Genomic DNA, 19,451 nt, shown 5'->3' with positions numbered 1-19,451 from the left:
CCACTAAAGCAAGAAAAAAGCAAAACAAGGTAGGCTAGATGTGCAAAAGTGTTTTCATGCTGACCACAAACCTGAGCCATAACAGAATTTGCTTTCTACTTTAGATCTCTGGAAAAACAACAACAACAAAACCACAAAACCCCAGTCCTTAAAATATTCCATCACACCGATGGCCAGCTGCCTGTAGTTTATTTGTTTTCACCTTTTAAAGTACCCAAATTACCTAAGAGATTTAACAGACTGCTCACAGCAGCAGCGTTGTCAAATCTGATAGTCTCTCACACTAATAACCATCAGAGAGCAGTTCTTGCCTTGGTATTTCTGTATTAATATTGGTTGCGTTATACTCCGTGTGAGACTAAAAAAAATGAACACATTGGCCACAGACAATGCCATACCATCCAGAAACAGAAAATACCAGGTGCTAAACAAATCACATTAAGTGCATTTGCTAAATAGTTGTTATTTCATTTATGAAAGTATGTTTCATGTGCTGCGTATTGGTTGTACAATGCACAAGCCACATTGCATCTATGAAAGAAAAGGATGAGTTTATATTAAAGTGTCCACTTGGCAATTGAAAAATAAATGAAAACCATCCTTTCCATAGCTGAACTTTTAACAGCTGTAATTTAGCACAAACCCATTTATTCCCAAGAAGCCAGAGATGAAGCAAAGGCCAGAGCCTTGCTACTCTCTGACTGATTAGAACAGAAGTAATTCTATTACTGGGTAGAAAAGCCTTAGCAAATTCAATTACTGCTGCAGTTATTTAATTTGCTTTACAGATTATGGTTGAATTACCACTGGAAATGAGAACAAATGCAGTGGTGTTGCCACTTATTTACCCAAACATATATTGGGGACCAATTCGGCCCATGGACATTCCCATTCAACTTCAGAAGTCAATGGATACATGACAATCACCAACACAAAGTGGGGAAGACTAGGAGGGCAAATAAACACTCGTGAAAGAGCCTCTGATTTAGTACAACATGCCCTGAAAAAGGCACTCAGGAATGACTATTATGAGTAACAATTTGGATGGTAACGTAGAAGACCACTGAAATTCCACATAAGGCTGTCAAAATCAAAAACATCCCTTAGGATTGTGCTATAGTTTGGAGGCATTAAAATTGTGGAGGAGCACTGGGATATTATAAGGGAGCACCATGTGATCTTGAGGAGTGGAGTAATAGAAATGGGATGAAATTCAACATTACTAAATGCATAAGCATGCACTTGGGGACTCATAACAGCCATAAAGTACAGCAACAGAAATGGGATGAAACTTCATATTATTAATTGAAAGATCACACAATTCAAAGCTATTTTTTGCTACAAACTGGAAGATTTGGACTTGACAACTGAGAAGGAGGCAGCCTGATATATATATATTAGGTGATTTAAGATGCCAGCAGGATACACTATACAAAAGTGAAGCATGCTGTGCTGTATACTGTTAGTCAAGATAGGAAATACCACTTTCACTATACATCACTACAATCTCACCTGGAACAAGAGTGTACAGTGCCAGTGACCCATATTTTGTAAAGTTAAGTGAAAACACAAACAAGTGCAAAGAAAAGACAAACAGATAAAGAGGAGAATGCTTGTGAGAATGGAGATTAGAAGAAGCAGATTGGTTTAACTGTGCGAAGTCAAGGCTGACAGGATATGACCTCCTTTTGGAAATGCACCAGAACACTGGAGAGAGACAGACACAAGGCAGGAAAACTCTCACTTGATCTTCAGTGAAATATAATCCAAGAACACACTGGCATGAACTTCCCATAATCTAATGAGGACTGGAAAGTAAAGAGCTTATTAGGTATAGAAGAGCAGTGAGGTTTTGGAAGAGCTCAAGATGGGGACAACACCTCACTAAAGTAAACTGGAATTTACAATGTGATAACTGGCAACTGGGCACTCGAAGATCCCAAAGTTCCTTTACATGCCATGCTCCTGCACAGCAGTGCCTGCTCCTCTGCTGAATTCATACACCGCTGATGTTGCAACCCAGCACTGACACAAGTTCATGAGTTTGCAGCTCTGCATTAGCAACATCCACCCTGAAGTGTTAGACCTCTTTAAACATCCCATAACATGCACCAAACTTTTCATTCAAGCTAAGCAAGGAGCTGCAAGAAATCTCATTTGACCTGCACCTTCCTGAAGAGACATCCTGTATATCAAGGCTGAATTCAAGTATGTTTGGGATTACTGATAGAAAAGTTAATCTCTGTGGAAGAAAAAACCCCCACAAATTCCCAACCTTTCATTTTCATAAGGCAATTTACACACACTGTGCTCTTGCTCTTTTGAGACAGAAATTAAACTGGAACATTTTGACTCCTACAGCACACTGAAGAATATTAATCCCATTAGCAAGAAAAGGGGAAGTTTTCCTCTTCTTCCAAAACTGCAATTCAGCAGGAAATCAACAAGAAGTTCACATCTGCATGCTGGTGTCTGCACACCACTGCACAAACTTGGTGCAAACCACCTCTTAGCATCCATAATCCCTGCACAAATGTGATTTATGCCTGTGGTACATGACCACAAAAGGGCAGGACAACTCCTGGTTTGATTCATGCCAGCAGGCACTGTCATACTGCAAACAGCCTCTCCAACTACTGGAAACGCCAAGGTCAACTCACCCAGTTCATGATGGTGTTTGGATGAGCTCTGCTGTCTCCTCCTTGGATTTTTCGAAGGTAAATATTCCCATAAGTAATACTGAGTTACAGTAGGTAAATGTTTTTCTCTGTAGTTCAAAGCAATATGCCAAGACTCATTTCCCAGAAAAGCAGCCTCAAAACAGAATTTAATGCAATCTCCGAACATTCTCTACTAACCCCACCACTGGGAAGGCCTATGCGCCTAAATTACACATTTCCATACATGGGTGCTTGCAACTCAGTGCTTAAGTATAAAAGCATAGTTGGTATTTTCTAGTGGCACAAATGCTTTGTGTCTACCTTATTATAATCAGTCAATTTTTATGTTGGTTTATCAGACTGAAAACTTCTGATCCCAGTTGCTGGAATCCTGCATTACCAACAATTCCTACAGTTCTTCTGTGCCAATGAAAGTAGAAAGGGTTTCACATGGAAAAACAGGGAGTAACAGCTGATTTCTTGCTATCAAAAGCTTCTCAAGATGAGACTGAATTGGTTATCCCACTGAAATTCAACCTGGTTTTGTACCAGCAGAGGAACCTGAGCCAGGTTTTCAACTGTCTCGAAGACAGTGTGGTGCACAGCACGTTCAGTGAGATAGCTACACACCTGCTGGTGGCCAAGCCTTGATATAGCCAGTGCAATGGACAACAGCATACTGTGCTTCGCCCTCTTTTACTGGGCCAAGGCCATTCCTAAAAGAAAAAGAAACACAAAAATACCGTGTTGATCGACATGCAGAATAGCTTTATGCTCTTAAACTACAACTACTAATCTTTTACTGGTATTTGTAAGTCACGTTAGAAACAACAAACCTGGAGTTCTGTACTACGTCAGCTCCACTAAATGCTATTCAAGCCATACCTACTTTCCATAATACTTCTCTGAGACAGATACTGAAGAATGGAGCTGGTTAATACAAAGAAGTTGAGTGACTCGTGCAAAAAGATCTGGTTTGCAAAAAGATCCAATGACTCTGCCAACAGCTGAATTTAGTGGTGAGTTCTCCTCTCCTGAGCCCCAGTGCTGTTTTACGCCGTGTGCTAATGGAGATGTTTGGCCAGGTCATACTCCTTGAGGGAGCATTAGCCCAGTGGAAAATGAGAGTGCTTATGGCAACTAACTGTTGTGATAAGTTAAGTAATAGTACCTGTATCTTTTTCTCATGGTGGTTATTCTGTTCAGAGGTAAATGATCCAGAGGAGCATTTCCACACCTAAAAGTAAATTAATATTTGAAAGGGCTCAAAAAGGAATAGAAATACCCAGGATGAAAATACATTTTAAGATCTTTATTAGCATATTTAAGTAGACAATAACGGATATTTATTTCTGGAAGAAAGTCAGATTCATGTTTTCTCAGAACTTGCTGCTTCCAAAGGCTGAGCTTTTTGTGTGTGCTACAAACATTCTTTTTATTTTAGAAAAACAGAAGACACTACGAGAAGTTTCCCTCCTGCACTCCCCCAACCTAAAGATTATTTGAAATAGATACTCCGAGAGTGGCTGAAGTACAGATACACTTTAAAATACTATAAAAAAAGGGTGAAAACTAGAAAAGAATATATCCATATTCTTTTGGATATGGATATATCCACCGAAAATGATCTCAGTGTTCCACATATCCCCTGGACAGTGCATTTCAACTGCCATACACCAGCTACAATGTTAGCAGCTATGTTTGCAAGAACAGACTACTTCTTACACTGTCAAGTAACTTTCTTTAACACTTGACCATTTACATTTTTTGATATTACTAAATATGCCCAACTGTATAATTTTAACAATCCATTTGAAGCTGAGCAGTTTGAAGGGTAAAAACAATTAATTTTCAATGGAAAAGAAGAACAATAACAATGAAAGCAGTAACCACAAGGAAAGTTCGCGTTATTTGAAGCTCATTCTTCCCACAAAGTTTGGGTTTTGTTTTTGTTTTTGTTTTTTTTCACATCAGTCACTGCCAAGAAGGAATGAACAATTAAAATAAAATTTAGAATTCCCAAAACAATGGGGCTAGTGGCATGTGCTCTCATGCGCTGGAGTTTACAGAATCAGAGTGCTAGGAAATAACTGCAATCTGAATTGTTGTTTTAAAAGCCAAGGAACAACTGTAAACCGGACACTAGGCCTAGTTTTCCTTGCACAAAAAAGTCCTCCTCACGTGATCACTGTGTGCAGCTTGAAGGAAGAAAAAGCAATGTTCCCAGTGCCTCTCTGCCAGGCGGTATGTCTTTCTCCTGGCTTAAGGGGGAAAAGGTGCTATAGCTCTGAAGTCTGATCTTGGAGGTATAAAATACATAAAAAATCCTTACAAAGGCACCCAAGAGCCATACATTCAGCCTCCTCACATGACTGGCAGAAAATCCACCACATAACCAAAGTACAGGCATCTGCTGTAATGTGTCAAATATTTTACTTTGCGTGTTTCATTCCGTAACAAATTTTGCATCATCTGTTTTCAGCATATATACTGGATATAGGCTGCAGATGCAATTTTGTACTTTCCCCACTAACCACACAGACAGAAATTTATTGCAATAGAGACAGGCATTTTATCCCATTAGCACTACAACAACAGAAGTGCCCACAAGCCCCAGCCAGAAGCACTGGTCAGGCAAATCTCTTTCAAGAAGCCCAAGCAATGCAGGAGAAGTTGGAAAATTGCAAAATAAAAACCCTCTCACAATTACTCATTTATCTAGCATCAACCAGCTGACATCTGGTTAATTCATACCAGGCTTAGGTTAATTCCTACATAGCTGGCAAGTTTGCAACTGAATTCCTGTTTGTCTTCAAGATTCTTTTAATATTATTGGTTTGCTGAAAAAATACACAGAGCTGGGTTTGCGAAAGCCTTGTTCCTAAAGTACCGATTCAAACAATTTGACTGGAAGAGACAATGGCTTACATTCCAGGGGTGAAGTTGTCATGAAGTTCTCTGGGGAAAGCATCCTACACCCCACATGGATAAAAATAACTGCAACACACAAATTTGGTGCTGTTTTGTCATGAATTATAAAGGAAGAAAGGTTTCAGTTTTACTCCAGTTCCATAAACAAGCATTCTGGAAATGCTTAATGGGAGCGTGTCATTACAGTTTCAAGGTCAAATTAGTGCAACAAAATGTCTGAATCTATCCTGAGATGGGACCAAAACCATCACAGGAATACAAGGTAAATGCATACCTCATCCTGCAAATGAAAGAGCGCCTTGATCCCATGCACATTCTCATTGAGGACTGCTGACCCTCCTTCTTTACTGTTCCAGTCTTCAAGTCCAGGATTCGTCCTACAAAAGTCAGAGAGAGCAACTGATGTTTAGTATATAAATTTAATTCCATTTACTAAAAATTAAGATGACAGTAAGTTCATAAGCTAAATGCCATTAGCCCAGTTAGGGGAAAAAATACCAATACCAAGAAGAAATCTTGATGCTGGTCTTGCATTGCTTATGTGCTGGCTTAACTAATGATTTCAGCAAAGCTGACTCTGAGTCACAACAGCAATGGCTCTTTTCTCAGTTGTCCCAAGACCAACTTCCAAGGCAGGGTCAAACGCCTGGAGGCAGAGAAGACAATGACAGCAAGCACAGCTTTCTGACTTGATCTGCTTGCTCCACTCTTTACCAGAAGTATGGATAAAGCAACATGCATTATTCCCCTGACAGCTGTTCCTCTTTCCCTGTGCTCTTGTGTCTATCCAGAATGCTCTCACCATAACACCACCTCACACAGCCAGAGCTGCAGTGATGGTAAGGAACATGCAAGACCAAGCTTTTCTCCTTGATGATGAGATACAGGATATGTCACAACAGCACTTGTTGTGGGACCTTTTCAGAGGTGATAAAAACCTGACACAACAGCATATTTTTAAAGTTAATTTTCAGCCGGATTAGTGAGATGATCTGACTTACCACAGGGCAACATGAGTCTGGGTCCATGGCTGGACCCTGCTGATCAGCATAAGCTGACTACAAACCTCAGAATCTCACACCACAGACACAGCATTGAAAAGGGATGACAGCTACCAAGTCATCCCAAGAGAGGATAGGATGGAGGGAGTGCTGAGCTGACACTCCTACAGTGAGTTTGGGGAGGTCTTTATTAAAAAACAAAGGTAGCAAGGTGGTCACAGACAAATCTTTCCATTTTCCTGAGACAAAACAGAAGGCAGTGATTACCACAGATAGGTTCAGATCAGTGATTGCAGAGTACAGGGTATCACCTAGAATCCTATTGTTTATCACCAAAGAACTAACAGAATGGAGTTTTGCATCTACAGCTCAATTGCTAACAGATGACTATCAAATCTTGCACATTAGTAACAGCCTAGAAATGAACCGCTGGCCCAGATACACAATGCTTCGGGGCTGGACACAGCCACAAAAGTGACAGTGGGCAAGAGAAATGCTGTGGAATAGCTGTTAGACAATTAAATGACAGCCACCAATGCTGATGACACATGGCCATGAGCAAACCTACATGTTTAAGGTGGGTACCTTTCAATAACTGAAATAATAATAAGCTTCAGTCTTTACTGTGATATAAGTAGCCAAGTTTACAGGAACATAAGATACCAGACTGTACTAAATTGAAGAAATCATGCAAAATACATTCAAAGTCTCCCTGAACAGATTTACTTAGAAGTCCCTGTCCAAAAATAGAGTTCTGAAATAATCCTACTGCCAAACATTAATTTCAGAATTACTTTAACTGAAAATATTTACCTCCATCCATGAATGAGAATAAAATCACTACAAAGCAGTTTAAAGATTAATATTTCAGGTAAGTAACTAGGCAGCAGCATCTTATTGTTAAGGTACCCTCAAGGTAACTACTGGAGGAAAGCCATCCTTGTCAACAGAAGGTTAGATGTCATTTGGTGTATCTCCAAGGTTAAGAAGTTAGCAACCCTGGGAACAATTCCTAAAGATTCTTCTATTCAAATCACTGGGCTATATGTTGATATATGATTCAGGTATGAGCTGGGAAGAAATCGTACCACCACATTTCCCAGCTCAGTTATACTGACTCTATGATGTAGGATGGATCTGAGCTTCAAACACACTTCCCCTCCCTGCATCAGAGAGTCTGTCTCTGTCTCATTTTCTATAACCAAAGCACAGTCTATTTGCCCATCCTCATACTTATTCAAACAATTTAGAGAAATAAAATATCATTAGGGATAAGACAAACTGACTCACAGATGAAGGCAATACACAACGAAGCAAAGAAGACATTATATGTGCAGGACCCCATGGCTGTCCTTATGAGTACGCAAAGCCAAATGAAAGCATTAAAAGCATTTTTCTCTTTGGACACAATACCTTTGTCATGTAAACAAAAAGAGGAATTGTTTTCTGTGCACTTTTTTTTCCATTTCAATATAAATTCTTGAAGTGACACTAGTAATCAAGAAGCAGTGACAGTAAATGGAACTCAAACAGCCAAGAGAAATTTCTCAGTTTTCATCATCCAGGAGCATCTCTAAAAATAAGAACACTTCACAATTACGTGGCAGCTAAGCCTAAAATTGCTGATACATGTTCCTTTGGCACGTCTGAAACCCCTGACAACAGAAGTCAGTTTTTAAATTTAGCCTTTTGTTTGGCAATGTCTTAGAAATATGTACCAGATAACAAGTAGCAGTCTAAATTTTGCCCTGACTTACAAAATCACTGCAGGGGGCCTGTAGGAGTATAAGTCACAGAAATGTTTGGTACACAGATATTACGACAAAGCTCTGAGCAGCTTGTTTCAATAGTCCATCGTGCATATGTTAACCTTGCAGAGCTCTAGCAATGCAATGCAGATTTTGATAAAGAACAAGCAGTTTGTTCCTCATCTATTATTAGAAGTTTATGATCAAATTATATTAAAAAGAGGAAGAATTACAGGTGAATAGACTAAGGACAAACGGTTAAATTTAGTTCAAACAAGCCTGTTAGTGTATTTACTCCTTGACATAAGAAGGACCTCCCAAGACCCAGCTTTTAAGTTAGTAATACCAGTGTCACCAGATGTCTGGAGCATATCATGGAGAGTGAACTGGGAAACAACCCAGTGTGAGATCTGCATGCAACCAACGTGGCCATGCAGCACAGGTAAATGCCAGCTTGGAAAAAGATCGGCATAATACTCCCAAGTCCTTGCACCCTGTGTCTGCCCATACTGTTGCATACACACCACTGAAAGCTTCCTCTGGAGAGCTCTCCTGTTTAATGATGGCAATTTGGATACAGGGTTACCCCTTCTTATTTTCATGCTAATTGCTAAAAAACCCCTAGATGTAGACTCAGAGCATGTAGATTTTACCAGATAATTCTAATGAAGTACAGAGAGATGGAAAACAGTGAAGTGACGACAAGCTGGAGTGGTACCACAGTTATTTGTCCTGACTTCTGTTTGCTATGACAATACAGTTTCACCTGTTCCCAAGACAAAAGTCAGAGATGGTTCTCCCCAGGCTCCTCACCAGTCCACACCAGACCCCAAGGAGGGAATGGACCCACACCAACCCTGCTTCTGCCAGCAGGGAATTGCAAAATCATCTTCTACCTGCTTTACTATCAACTCCAGTTCCCTGCAGCTGCTCATGAGATGGACCTGAGCAGGTCCCACATTGCAGTCAAGCAAACTGGCATAAATCACAACTCAGTGTCATTCAAACAGCTCAGCTGAAGGAGGTTGCATGCTCTGATGATGGCTCTGTCACAGAAACATAAAATATTCATATCTCCATGCATTCCTGCAGCTTTTATACTGGTGCTGCTATGCCAGTGATAAATGTTCATTTAGGTTTCTCCAGAGGAAACACACACAAAGTACATGTGATGTTAAATTTGGCCATTATATTCTCATGAACAGGAAATATTTGAAGAAGCTCTGACAATTTCTGCTGAATGGTGCACATTTCTTCTAGTTTCTTCAGAAGAACAGTTTTAACAACCCAGTGCCACCACCAGCTGGATCCCTTTACGAGCTTCCCCATAAACTGGTAATTGCATGTAGTTCATTTTCATGTTAAACTTTTCCCCCCTCCAGCTCCAGACACAACCCTCAGATACTTATCCTGCACTTGCTCTATCTCCAACACAGCACTGCTGTGACCAACACTGCTGTCTTATTACCATTTACAGCAGCTGCACAACTCGGAGGAAGCCAGAGTTTACTCTGCTGCAGAAGAGAAAGCAAATAAATGAGCACAATGCTTATTAAAACCAGCACATAAATCTCTCTGGTTGGTCTGGGTATAATTGATAATGTGTGGAAATCTACCAACTAGAGTCCCCATCCAGAAGGCAGGATTGCTTAAACCTGTAATAAACCAGTTGTCCTCTGAGCAGGAATCCACGATTCAACCCAGGAACCTGATGTCAGGTGTTTATATAGGAAAGGGCTGTGAGAGGGTACCACTGAGGTGAGGACAGTCTGCAAGTGATTCATTATTGATGTAAAATTAGAGAAGCCATATAAAGCTCTTCCCAATAAATGGATTAGTAGGTAACAGATTCAAGTACTTAGGATACATGCCAGAAACATTCCCTTCGTGTTATGCTTCAGCAGGTTTTCAAAGATGCTCTCAAACAAAATGATCGAGGTGACAAATATTCATATTGGCACTGATATGCCTCTTGCATGTGTAAATACTGAACTGATTATGCACAAACCTTCCCCTTTTGGATCTCTGGTTGCTACTGTGAATGCTCAATACCTTTGCTGTGCTTGCAATGTTTGAGATGAACCTAAGCCAAGGATTGGTCTCAGCCTACTGAAGTTCCTGGGGTTTCAAATCTGGGAGTTTGGCTCAAATCCATCTTTACACAATAGCACCAGCCTGCTAGAAAATTTGTTCCTCCATGTTTAAGCACTGCCTGCTAAGGTTTATAGCCTGGTAATCAAACACAGTCTGCTCTTTGTTATTCAGTTCTTTTCTTTTTTTTTCTGGTAGATTCAAAGTAAGCTTCAACACCTAATTCTATCACAAATGCTTTCTCTGCTAGATTTCCAGGTACTAAGAATCCTATAGTATCTAATTAGAAAGAAGGGCTGTTACATAGGGGCATTCTTCTGCAAAAAAAATCAGTTCAAGTTGAAATGACTGTCTCTAGAAACAACCATAGGGTATTCACATCCAGTCTGCAGCATTGAAATACCCCTCTTTTGCAACAAAAGACTACTGCCTCCTTACAAAGATCAGAAGAAATTTGTTTTGGCCTCATGCACATAAAAATACTACTGGCAAAGACCATGATACAATTTTCCACTTCTCTCTAACTCGTCAGTAGATGGACTGCTGTCTTGTATGCATTCTTGGACCTGATGAGGAAACAGTCTGAATTAATATATGGAGTCTCACCTCGCCCTCAATACCTCCAACAGCCCAGCAAGCTTTGTGCTGTAGATGACAGTGTCTTACAAAGAACAAGTCAGGTATTTCGTAATTATTCTCAGCCACCGGATTGTCCACATATTTCTTTCCAGGCAAAATAAAATAAAGGATAAACTAAGTTTGGTTTGGACAAGATAACAAAAGATGATTTTGTGCTCATCAAAAATACTCCACAGGATATTCAGGGAAGACAAACAGTACACAGGAATACTGCACCCAAAAATCCTTATGAAAACTAAAACCATCTTTATCTTACTATAAAAAAAAAATGGAAAAAGCAAAACAGGGATGCAGGAAAACAAGAGGAAATAATTAAAAATAAAAGCAAAGTGATGGTCAAGGTACTGATGCTTCTGGACACAGCTCCAGATGTAAGTTGGCCCTCAAATTGAAGGGTCAGAGAACAAAGGTCTTTTTCTATGGTGATGCTCTCTACTAGTACATTAAATCCTTAGAAATTAGTGGCAGAGATCAGCTTAAAGATGCGTGTTCTCAGCTAAAACAGTTTGTATGCATATAAGTTACAGGTCACTGCTTGGGATAAACCATGAGCTTCCAGAAAACAAAGTGAAACTCTTCTTTAAGTTTTCATTTATCAGTTTATTCATATGCACCAACTATAGCTGAACATTCAGCTTTACACCAACTGAGGTATTCAATTGGCAGAGCTCCTCTTGAAAACAGTGGATGCATTATGAACACATAAATAACATGTCTCCAATAACATTAAACAGCCTAAATTTGATGAATTTATATTAGATTACTCTTCATAAGCTCATGCCAGAGCAAAGCAGTTATTCTGCATGAATTCAACAGTTAAAAGAAAATAAAACCCATTAAAAATGTATACCCTTACAATTGTTATGTTTAATACAGCTCAGCAAGTGCTTTAAGTTCTATTAAGTTCAATAAATATACATCCACCCTGTAGATCCCAATATAAAAAAACCCCAAAATTTCAGAAGATCTAAGAACACATAAAGAACCAAAGCTGCAATGCAAACACAGTATTTGAAGGCTCTCCTTCCAGGAACTCACATTTACATAAAGCAGAAGCAGCTCTCAATATACAAATAAAACAATATACACATAAAAAAATAACCCTGGTCACACAGCTCTTCTCTCAGCATTCTAGGGTTTATTATTTACATAAAAGTAATGTTCATAAAAGCACAGTCACATCTACCACATACATACTCCCTGTCCTGAAAGCCCAAGTCCCTGCCCTACAAATGACAAGGTATCTACTGTAGGGTTGGTGAGACCAAGAGCAACTGCCCAGAAATATGCTGCTGCTCATCCAAGTATCCTCTAAAAACAGAGCATCCCTTCAGCATCACACCACCAAGGACAGGAACTATGTAGAGTAAATGCACCAAACAATACAATCCTAACAAAACTGTATCCACCAAAAAAAAAGCATCACTTTGGCCCCTCATTGAGGGGAAAGCAAACACATGAGCAGTAAGAATAGCCTGGACACTCAAAACAGGTGGGCTTAACAGCGTGCTAACTTCACCATACAAACTAACGGCAGAACCATATGACTGGCACCAGTCACACTGTGCACCCAAAACCAGCACTGACTTTACAGCGTACCTCTCACTCACATTGGAGGTTACAGTGCAGCTCTCATAAGCAATGCCTGCCAACCTGTTGTTTATTTTAACACCACTACTTCATATTTGCTAAGCAATTTACAGTCTTTTAAATCTTTGACAGAAAAAGACACCAACTCTAGTTAACATTTAAAACACATCAAGAGACCACGAAGAATGCAGAGTTCTAGAAAGTAAGAGCCTGATGAGGTTGTTTTTACAGAACAAACTGGCTAACTCGTGATGCTTAACTCATTCACCAACCCTCCTGCTCACTGACAAATAACCCCAGCGTGCAGGCACTGGCACTCCCAACACTTTTGCCTTCCCCAGCATCAGACACAGCATCGCCACGTGGGACTGCTGCCAGGGCTCATGATGATGCAGAGCAGATGGGCTCATAACAGGCAGCAGGCTCTTCTCTTTCATACTTGGATTCATGCAAAATAATTATCAGCTGCGCTGTTAGCGGTGTACCTATAGTTTTAACTTACATGTGGAAAGGGTCTGTTCTCCAGACTGTGGGTGCGGGAGCCTGGAAGGGTAGCACAGGTCATCCCTTGCTGGTGTCACAGCCTTTATGGACCATAATCAAAACTTATGGGATGCTCAGGACATAGGCGAGGGGGAACACGCTCCTGATGATGTGGAGATGGTTGATGTGATCTAAATCTTTCCTGATATTAAAATCAGAATCCTATCAAATCTTTCACAGAGTGGGTCAGTAGGACTTTGAAGAAGCCCTGCGGGTGGGAACAAGGTCTCCCGAGCCTTGCTTCCCAGCTGGTCTGACTGCTCCCCACAGGAAACTGCACCTTACAAGCAAGGCTGTACAGCAAGCCAACAGTCATACCTCCGTCCTCTGTGTATAGGATTTTGTGCTCTGGCCCAACTTCTCCAGAAGAATGAAGCCATGGGGACACTGGTATAATAATATCCTTTGAGAATACAACACAGCTGTAAAATCAGTCAGCCTCAAGAAGCCTGGAACAAATTCAGGGACAACATAGGACTTCCCGGCTGTCATTATACTGCACATATCAACAAGAAGCTTGTGGGATGCAGGGATAAAATGCAGTTGCTTTTGGTCCAAAGCTCGCAGCACCTTCCACCCAAATGTTAGGAGACTGCTTTAGCTCTCACAGGCTGGCGCCTCCCTGCTCTCTTGTGCTTGTCTTATCATGCAGCAGGAAGCAGCACCTTGTCCCTACCCCACTGCACACTCCACTACATTACAGAGCATCGCTAATACATTGATAAACAAATATGTCAGTATACAAAATAAATACCTGACTGACTCCATGCATGTACATGTTGTTGGCAGACATTAAAGCAACATTCAGAGGAGATCCACACCTTTACTCCTATTTTAAGGATGAGGACAGTGAAGCCCAAAGGACCGATTTCTCTTGCCTGTGGTCAGCCAGCAGTGGAGATGCAGCTAGGAACAGGGTCCAAGCTCATGCAAAAAATTAGCCCAAATAAGGAAAAGAAATGGCTTTAAATTGAAAGAGGGTAGATTTAGATTAGATACTAAGAAGAAATTCTTTACTGTGAGGGAGGTGAGGCACTGGAACCAGATGCCCAGAGAAGCTGTGGCTGTCCCATCCCTGGCAGTGTTCAAGGCCAGCTGGATGTGGCTTTGAACAACCTGGTCTAGTGGAAAGTGTCCCTGCCTATGGCGGGGTGTTGGAACTAGATGATCTTGAAGGTCCTTTCCAATGCAAACCATTCTATGATTCTATGATTATAAATATAAACCATCAAAGCTCACTCTCCTCACTAGCCTAGCTTCTCAGGGGGACTATCTGAATCTCTCGAAATATGTTAAGGTTTACATCATCTAATTGCAAAAGGCGTTGTATAAGCATTAGAGTCAACTTATGACATTCTTACAATAGAATGAAGAGGTTGATCCAATCAACACCAACGTTAAAAAAAATAAAAGAGTAATGCAATTGCAATGTAGCTATTTTTACATCTCTCTCTGTCCCCTACTTACCAACTGGAGACACTCACCCACAGAAGGGGAATTGAAAAGCTTTCTCACCCCCTCTTGTTTTTCAGTAAGAAACCCCTCACATTAGACAGCTGTTTGCTTAATACAACTTGTTCTTATAAAAGCTCATGAGGCCAAAAGGTTTCTGCTGTGCCTGTCTTCATGTTTGACTAACCGGTCTGCATCGTGTAATTCTCCACAGTGTTGGACAAATATGCATCATTATAATTAAATTAAAAAGGGAACTATGTGGGCTTTTGAGCCTTGCTCTTGAGTTAATTTTAAGGGACTATCTGAAGGGATAGTGTTACAGATCACATGCGAGTCTCTCCGCTGATGGGCCTGGAAAACTGGACATAAAAACCCAAGCAAATAATTCAAAGCACATGTTCAAAGTTAAGTTGTAACACAAACCAAAAACATTTTAAGGACTAAATGTATTTTGAACTTTCAACAACTGTTATCTTATGTACAGGAAACATTCAGCACGCTAAATAAAATAGCTTATAGAAGCCCATACAGATGAATAAGCTTTCCCTAGACATAAACACAACAGCATCTATCTCCATTTTCAGTTCCCTATCTGTAAAGCAGGACAATGCTCCTCTCTTTTTTCATCCTTGCAATGTCCATTTAAACTTCAGCAGCAGAAGCTTCATCTTGCTATAGGTTTGTGTTAAGTCCTGACTCAGCCACTTTCTGATCTCCCCAGGTACGTTCAGGCTCAGCCACTAGACAAATATCAAGTTCATGGTTCCATGAGCTGGACAGTTGGGGTAGCATTTCTGTTACAACTATCAGACGTATTCGAAGGAAAGCCTGAGCTGGGGAAAATGATCATACTAAGGCTTGCCAGTGATCCAAGATACAAAGAGCTCCTCAAAAGACAGAGCAGACTTTCTATAATTAGGAAAAAGGATGGAAAACCCCAGAAACAGTTACTCCAAAGCATCATCAGCAGAGACTCCCATGACAGGACAGCTATACAAAATAAGTCCAAAATATGTAATTTATTCTTTTACCATTCACAGCTGCATAATAAATCAATACATAAAGACTGTAAGTAGCTTTTAAATTAACCTATTTGTTTCACTTGAATGCTCAGCAGGAAGATTTACTGAAAAACACTTCACTGCTGCCAAAAAAGCTTCAGGTCCTAGCATTCTGTATTACTTGTACTTCATTATCAAACTGAAGTAACTGGGATATATGCTTTATTAGTAAATACTGGTATGGTCTGGTTCTGAAATTTGGCTGTGGTCTGTTCCACATGAGCTAGTGACACACCATGGAATAGTCCATTAGAGGAAATAATGACTGCAAGATGACTTTGTGAGATATTTTGCTGGGGACAGAATTAAATTTAAACACAGAAGAAGCAAGAGAGAGGGGGAAGAACGAAAAGCCCAAGGATGCTCTCTGGCTGTTTTCACAGGCTACTCCTTTAGTTCATTTAAAATAAGCTAGATCTCCACAGGGCAGATGTTAAGGCTAATACTGCACCATCCCAGCACCTGTGGAGTTCCCATCAAAGTAGTGGAGCACCTGAGATTTACAGAGGGTTGCAAGCAGGGCCCATGCCAAAGGCTCCAAGAGGCAGGATTGAACTGCTTTACTGGCAATGTGTTAACCAAAGAAGTTGGTCAGGTATTCGTGAAAAACTAGTATTTCTTAAACATCAAGAAAATCACTTAACTCCATATATTTCACCATGTCACCACATTTAACAAAACAGAGCAAGTTGAATAAATATTGAACATTAAAAAACCCCCACCGCACTTGAAACACAGCAACTGAAAATGATCCAGTCAAACGTCTGTGATAACAGACCTAAATACACGGCAGTTTCCAAGTGAGAAAACTCAAGGTGAAGACTGAAGAGAAATAACAACTGCAAAACCTGCTTGCACATGCATGCCCAAGCACTTGAAAATTCACCCTAAAAGCATTCCCTAATGCTCATCAGGTGTAATAGGTCTGTCTCAGAGTACTAAGCTCAAGTTGCTTCCTTATTTTGGTAAAAACAGGTACTGACCTTTTTAAAACACCATTATAATTAAAAAAAATGCAACTTGTTATCACTAGTTTTCCTTCCAGTACTATCCACCCAAACGGAGTGCCTCAGCAGCAGCGAGACAGACCACTGGCACGGTGCACTTGTGTAGGAGTTGGGCTTCTCCCAACATAGGGGATTTTTTTCCCCTCATAAACAGCCCTAGAGACCAAAGCAAAACAAAATTGACTTGGAATCCGTTAGAGAGATTAAATGTACCATACGTTTAAAATACGATCATTTGGAAGTACCTATTTTTTGAGAGCAAACTGGGTTTTTCTTATTTCTGTGATATTGTCCAGTGTGTCGAAGGGCAGCAATGGTGCTCCAAGGCTTTAAGATCCTTTTCCTTACAGATACAACACAAAAAGCCAGATTCCACCCTCTGCATTACCCCTGTAAGATCATGGGACCACAGTCACTGGTCACACAGCCACAACTGAAGGAAGATTTGTTTCATTCGCTTCAACTGAAAAACATGGTGATCCACTGGCAAAGGAAACACTAAGTCCCATACGTGTCATTTAATGCACAGAATATTTAAAACTTCCCTTGTTTTCCTTCCTGAGAGCCCAGCACATTCAGACTCAGACGGCTCTCACTCACCCACTTCAGCTTTCTGTTTTGCCACATGGAGTTGGCAAACTGTGCTTGATCAAACCAACTGATGACAGAAGAGAAGCTGAAGACACGCAGACTTTGGGCATCACTTCTAAGTGCACACTAGCGGGACAGCCAAGATGTAGATGCCACACAGGCACAGCTTCCTTGTTTCCTGCTCCTAAGCATCTACTGCACTAATTCATTTGCTTGCAAACAGAATGGGGCTACAGGAAGCAGAACATTCATTTCCTTCATCCTACACATAGAAACCCCACCCCTTGAACAGCCTAAAGCTGAAAAAACCACAATTCCTATGCTTGGCACTGATCAAGTTCAAAGGCTGTCTCTGTCTGCTATGAGAAGAGTCCACAAAAACAGGCAGATTGTTTTTCTCTGGAACAATGGCACGGCAACAGGGCTGGCGTGTACGGAAAGTCTTACACCTCAAACATCCCCTTCGCTTACCGCAATGCCGGTGGTACAGCATAACTTTGCTGAAAAACAGGTATCACATGGTGATTTGGCAATTGTCAGCAATAAGCCAAATCTCTCCCAAGATTTCACACTTAAAATAGGAAAAGATACCTTGCAAAAAATTGGATTTTTCTATAGTAAAACCAGGCAGAAACTTGAAATACTCTGTTGACATGAATCACTCATATATATATATATTCTATACATGGCAGCATATTTAAAGAATTGTCCCCTCTTTTTCAGGGCAACCTCAGTGTCAAAGCTTCTGTTTTCAATAATGTCTCTGTTCCCTTCCATTGCAGGTGCAACAGTCCTGGCAGAGCAGTTTCCAGCCTCCACCCTCCTGAGGAATAAAGTGGGGTGTGTGTGGGTATGTGTGTGTGCATGGGTGGAAAATCCCATAAAACATTAAAAGCCAATTTTCAGACAGTCCTGCAGAGACATAAAAGATTTCAGGACATCTCACATTATGTATATGGAAACTTTCTCTCCTCCCCATCCTCCCTGTTTTGCTGTGTGTTGTTTACTGGGCGCTCGCACATCTTGATGCTACAGTTTGTTAGGCTTCGTGGATGTTCAGTGAAAACAGATGATGAACCACTGTTTTAGCCTGGGATGAGAAGCACAAGTAGCCATGAACTCTTTCTATAAACAAAAAGTTATACAACTCATTCTTACCTGCCTAGAGGCTAACAGTCTTACTAGGTCAATCATCCTGTGCTAAGATGTTAAAATCTAAAATACTGAGATCTGGTTTTAATTCTCTGTACTCTGACTTCCTAAGCTGCTGGGCTGGGCATGTTTCAGAGAGAGATAGTTCTTTAGGGTTCATGTACTTAAAAGAATTCACAGACAGAAGTAAATAAATAAAGAAATCAAGCGCTGTCAGTTAAAACAGCCCTTTACGTGCAGAGTACCTTTCCAATGCATAAAACCTCTTACAAATGCACTCTTCAGAACCAAAGGCTAGAGAACAAAGTCCCAAAAGAGCTTTACTACAGCTGCTTGTTCTGTAAACTGTCTCAGCAAGGAAACACTTCTCCAAACAAAAGGAGAGTTAAGAAGTCTGGGTAGAAATGCATCCATCTTTGGCATGTATCTAAATTCCTACGAAAGACGCAGGAAGACAGAACATCTGATAACGTATTTTTGGTATAAAATTTTTGGCATCAGTACCCAAAATAGACATTTTCACCCCCCCTTTTTCTTTATAAATAGGCTGATACAACTTTCAACTGGATGAGGAGAAGCTCGCTGGTTTGCTAATATAGTGCAGAAGTCATCCCATTAATTGTTTTGTTAACATACTACTTTTTCATTAGACACGAGTTTTACTGTTACTGATGTTGATTTTAAGGCATAACAGGATTATATTTGCCAGGGCTGAGTTTCTGGTCATGCCTCAAGTTAGTCTTTGAATGTCTTCAGATAATTTTGCTCATGAAGCCAAACAGGAGTCTCATCCAGCTCTTCTCCACATCAGTTGGAGTCCTAAATCACTCACTGAAGTGAGAGTTCAAAACCGATCATCTGCATTCACTTGGCTGGCTGTCCGTCTGAGAAGAACCCCCTTTCTTCTAAGAAAAATCATGCAGAATTTAGATTTGGAAGACTGAGATGGAAGTATAAGACAGCTCACAGCACAAGAAGAAAT

At 40.5% G+C, this 19,451-nt stretch overlaps 1 protein-coding gene across 8 annotated transcripts in view; it reads right to left on the bottom strand.

Annotated features, from left to right (window-relative positions):
* ARNT2 (aryl hydrocarbon receptor nuclear translocator 2) overlaps nt 1–19,451 on the bottom strand; it is a 103,865-nt gene that overhangs the window by 38,713 nt on the left and 45,701 nt on the right. For all 8 annotated transcript variants that reach the window (XM_030497661.1, XM_030497664.1, XM_030497663.1 and 5 more), the window contains 3 exons: nt 5,866–5,968; nt 3,832–3,897; nt 3,291–3,376 (listed from right to left, as the gene is read on the bottom strand). In XM_030497661.1, the coding sequence (XP_030353521.1) occupies nt 3,291–3,376; nt 3,832–3,897; nt 5,866–5,968 (255 nt within the window). The remainder of the gene's footprint in view (nt 1–3,290; nt 3,377–3,831; nt 3,898–5,865; nt 5,969–19,451) is intronic.

The sequence above is a fragment of the Strigops habroptila genome, chromosome 9, assembly GCF_004027225.2.
Source record: "Strigops habroptila isolate Jane chromosome 9, bStrHab1.2.pri, whole genome shotgun sequence".
In the NCBI taxonomy this organism is placed as follows: Eukaryota; Metazoa; Chordata; class Aves; order Psittaciformes; family Psittacidae; genus Strigops; species Strigops habroptila.
This window is presented reverse-complemented; position numbering and strand designations above follow the sequence as displayed.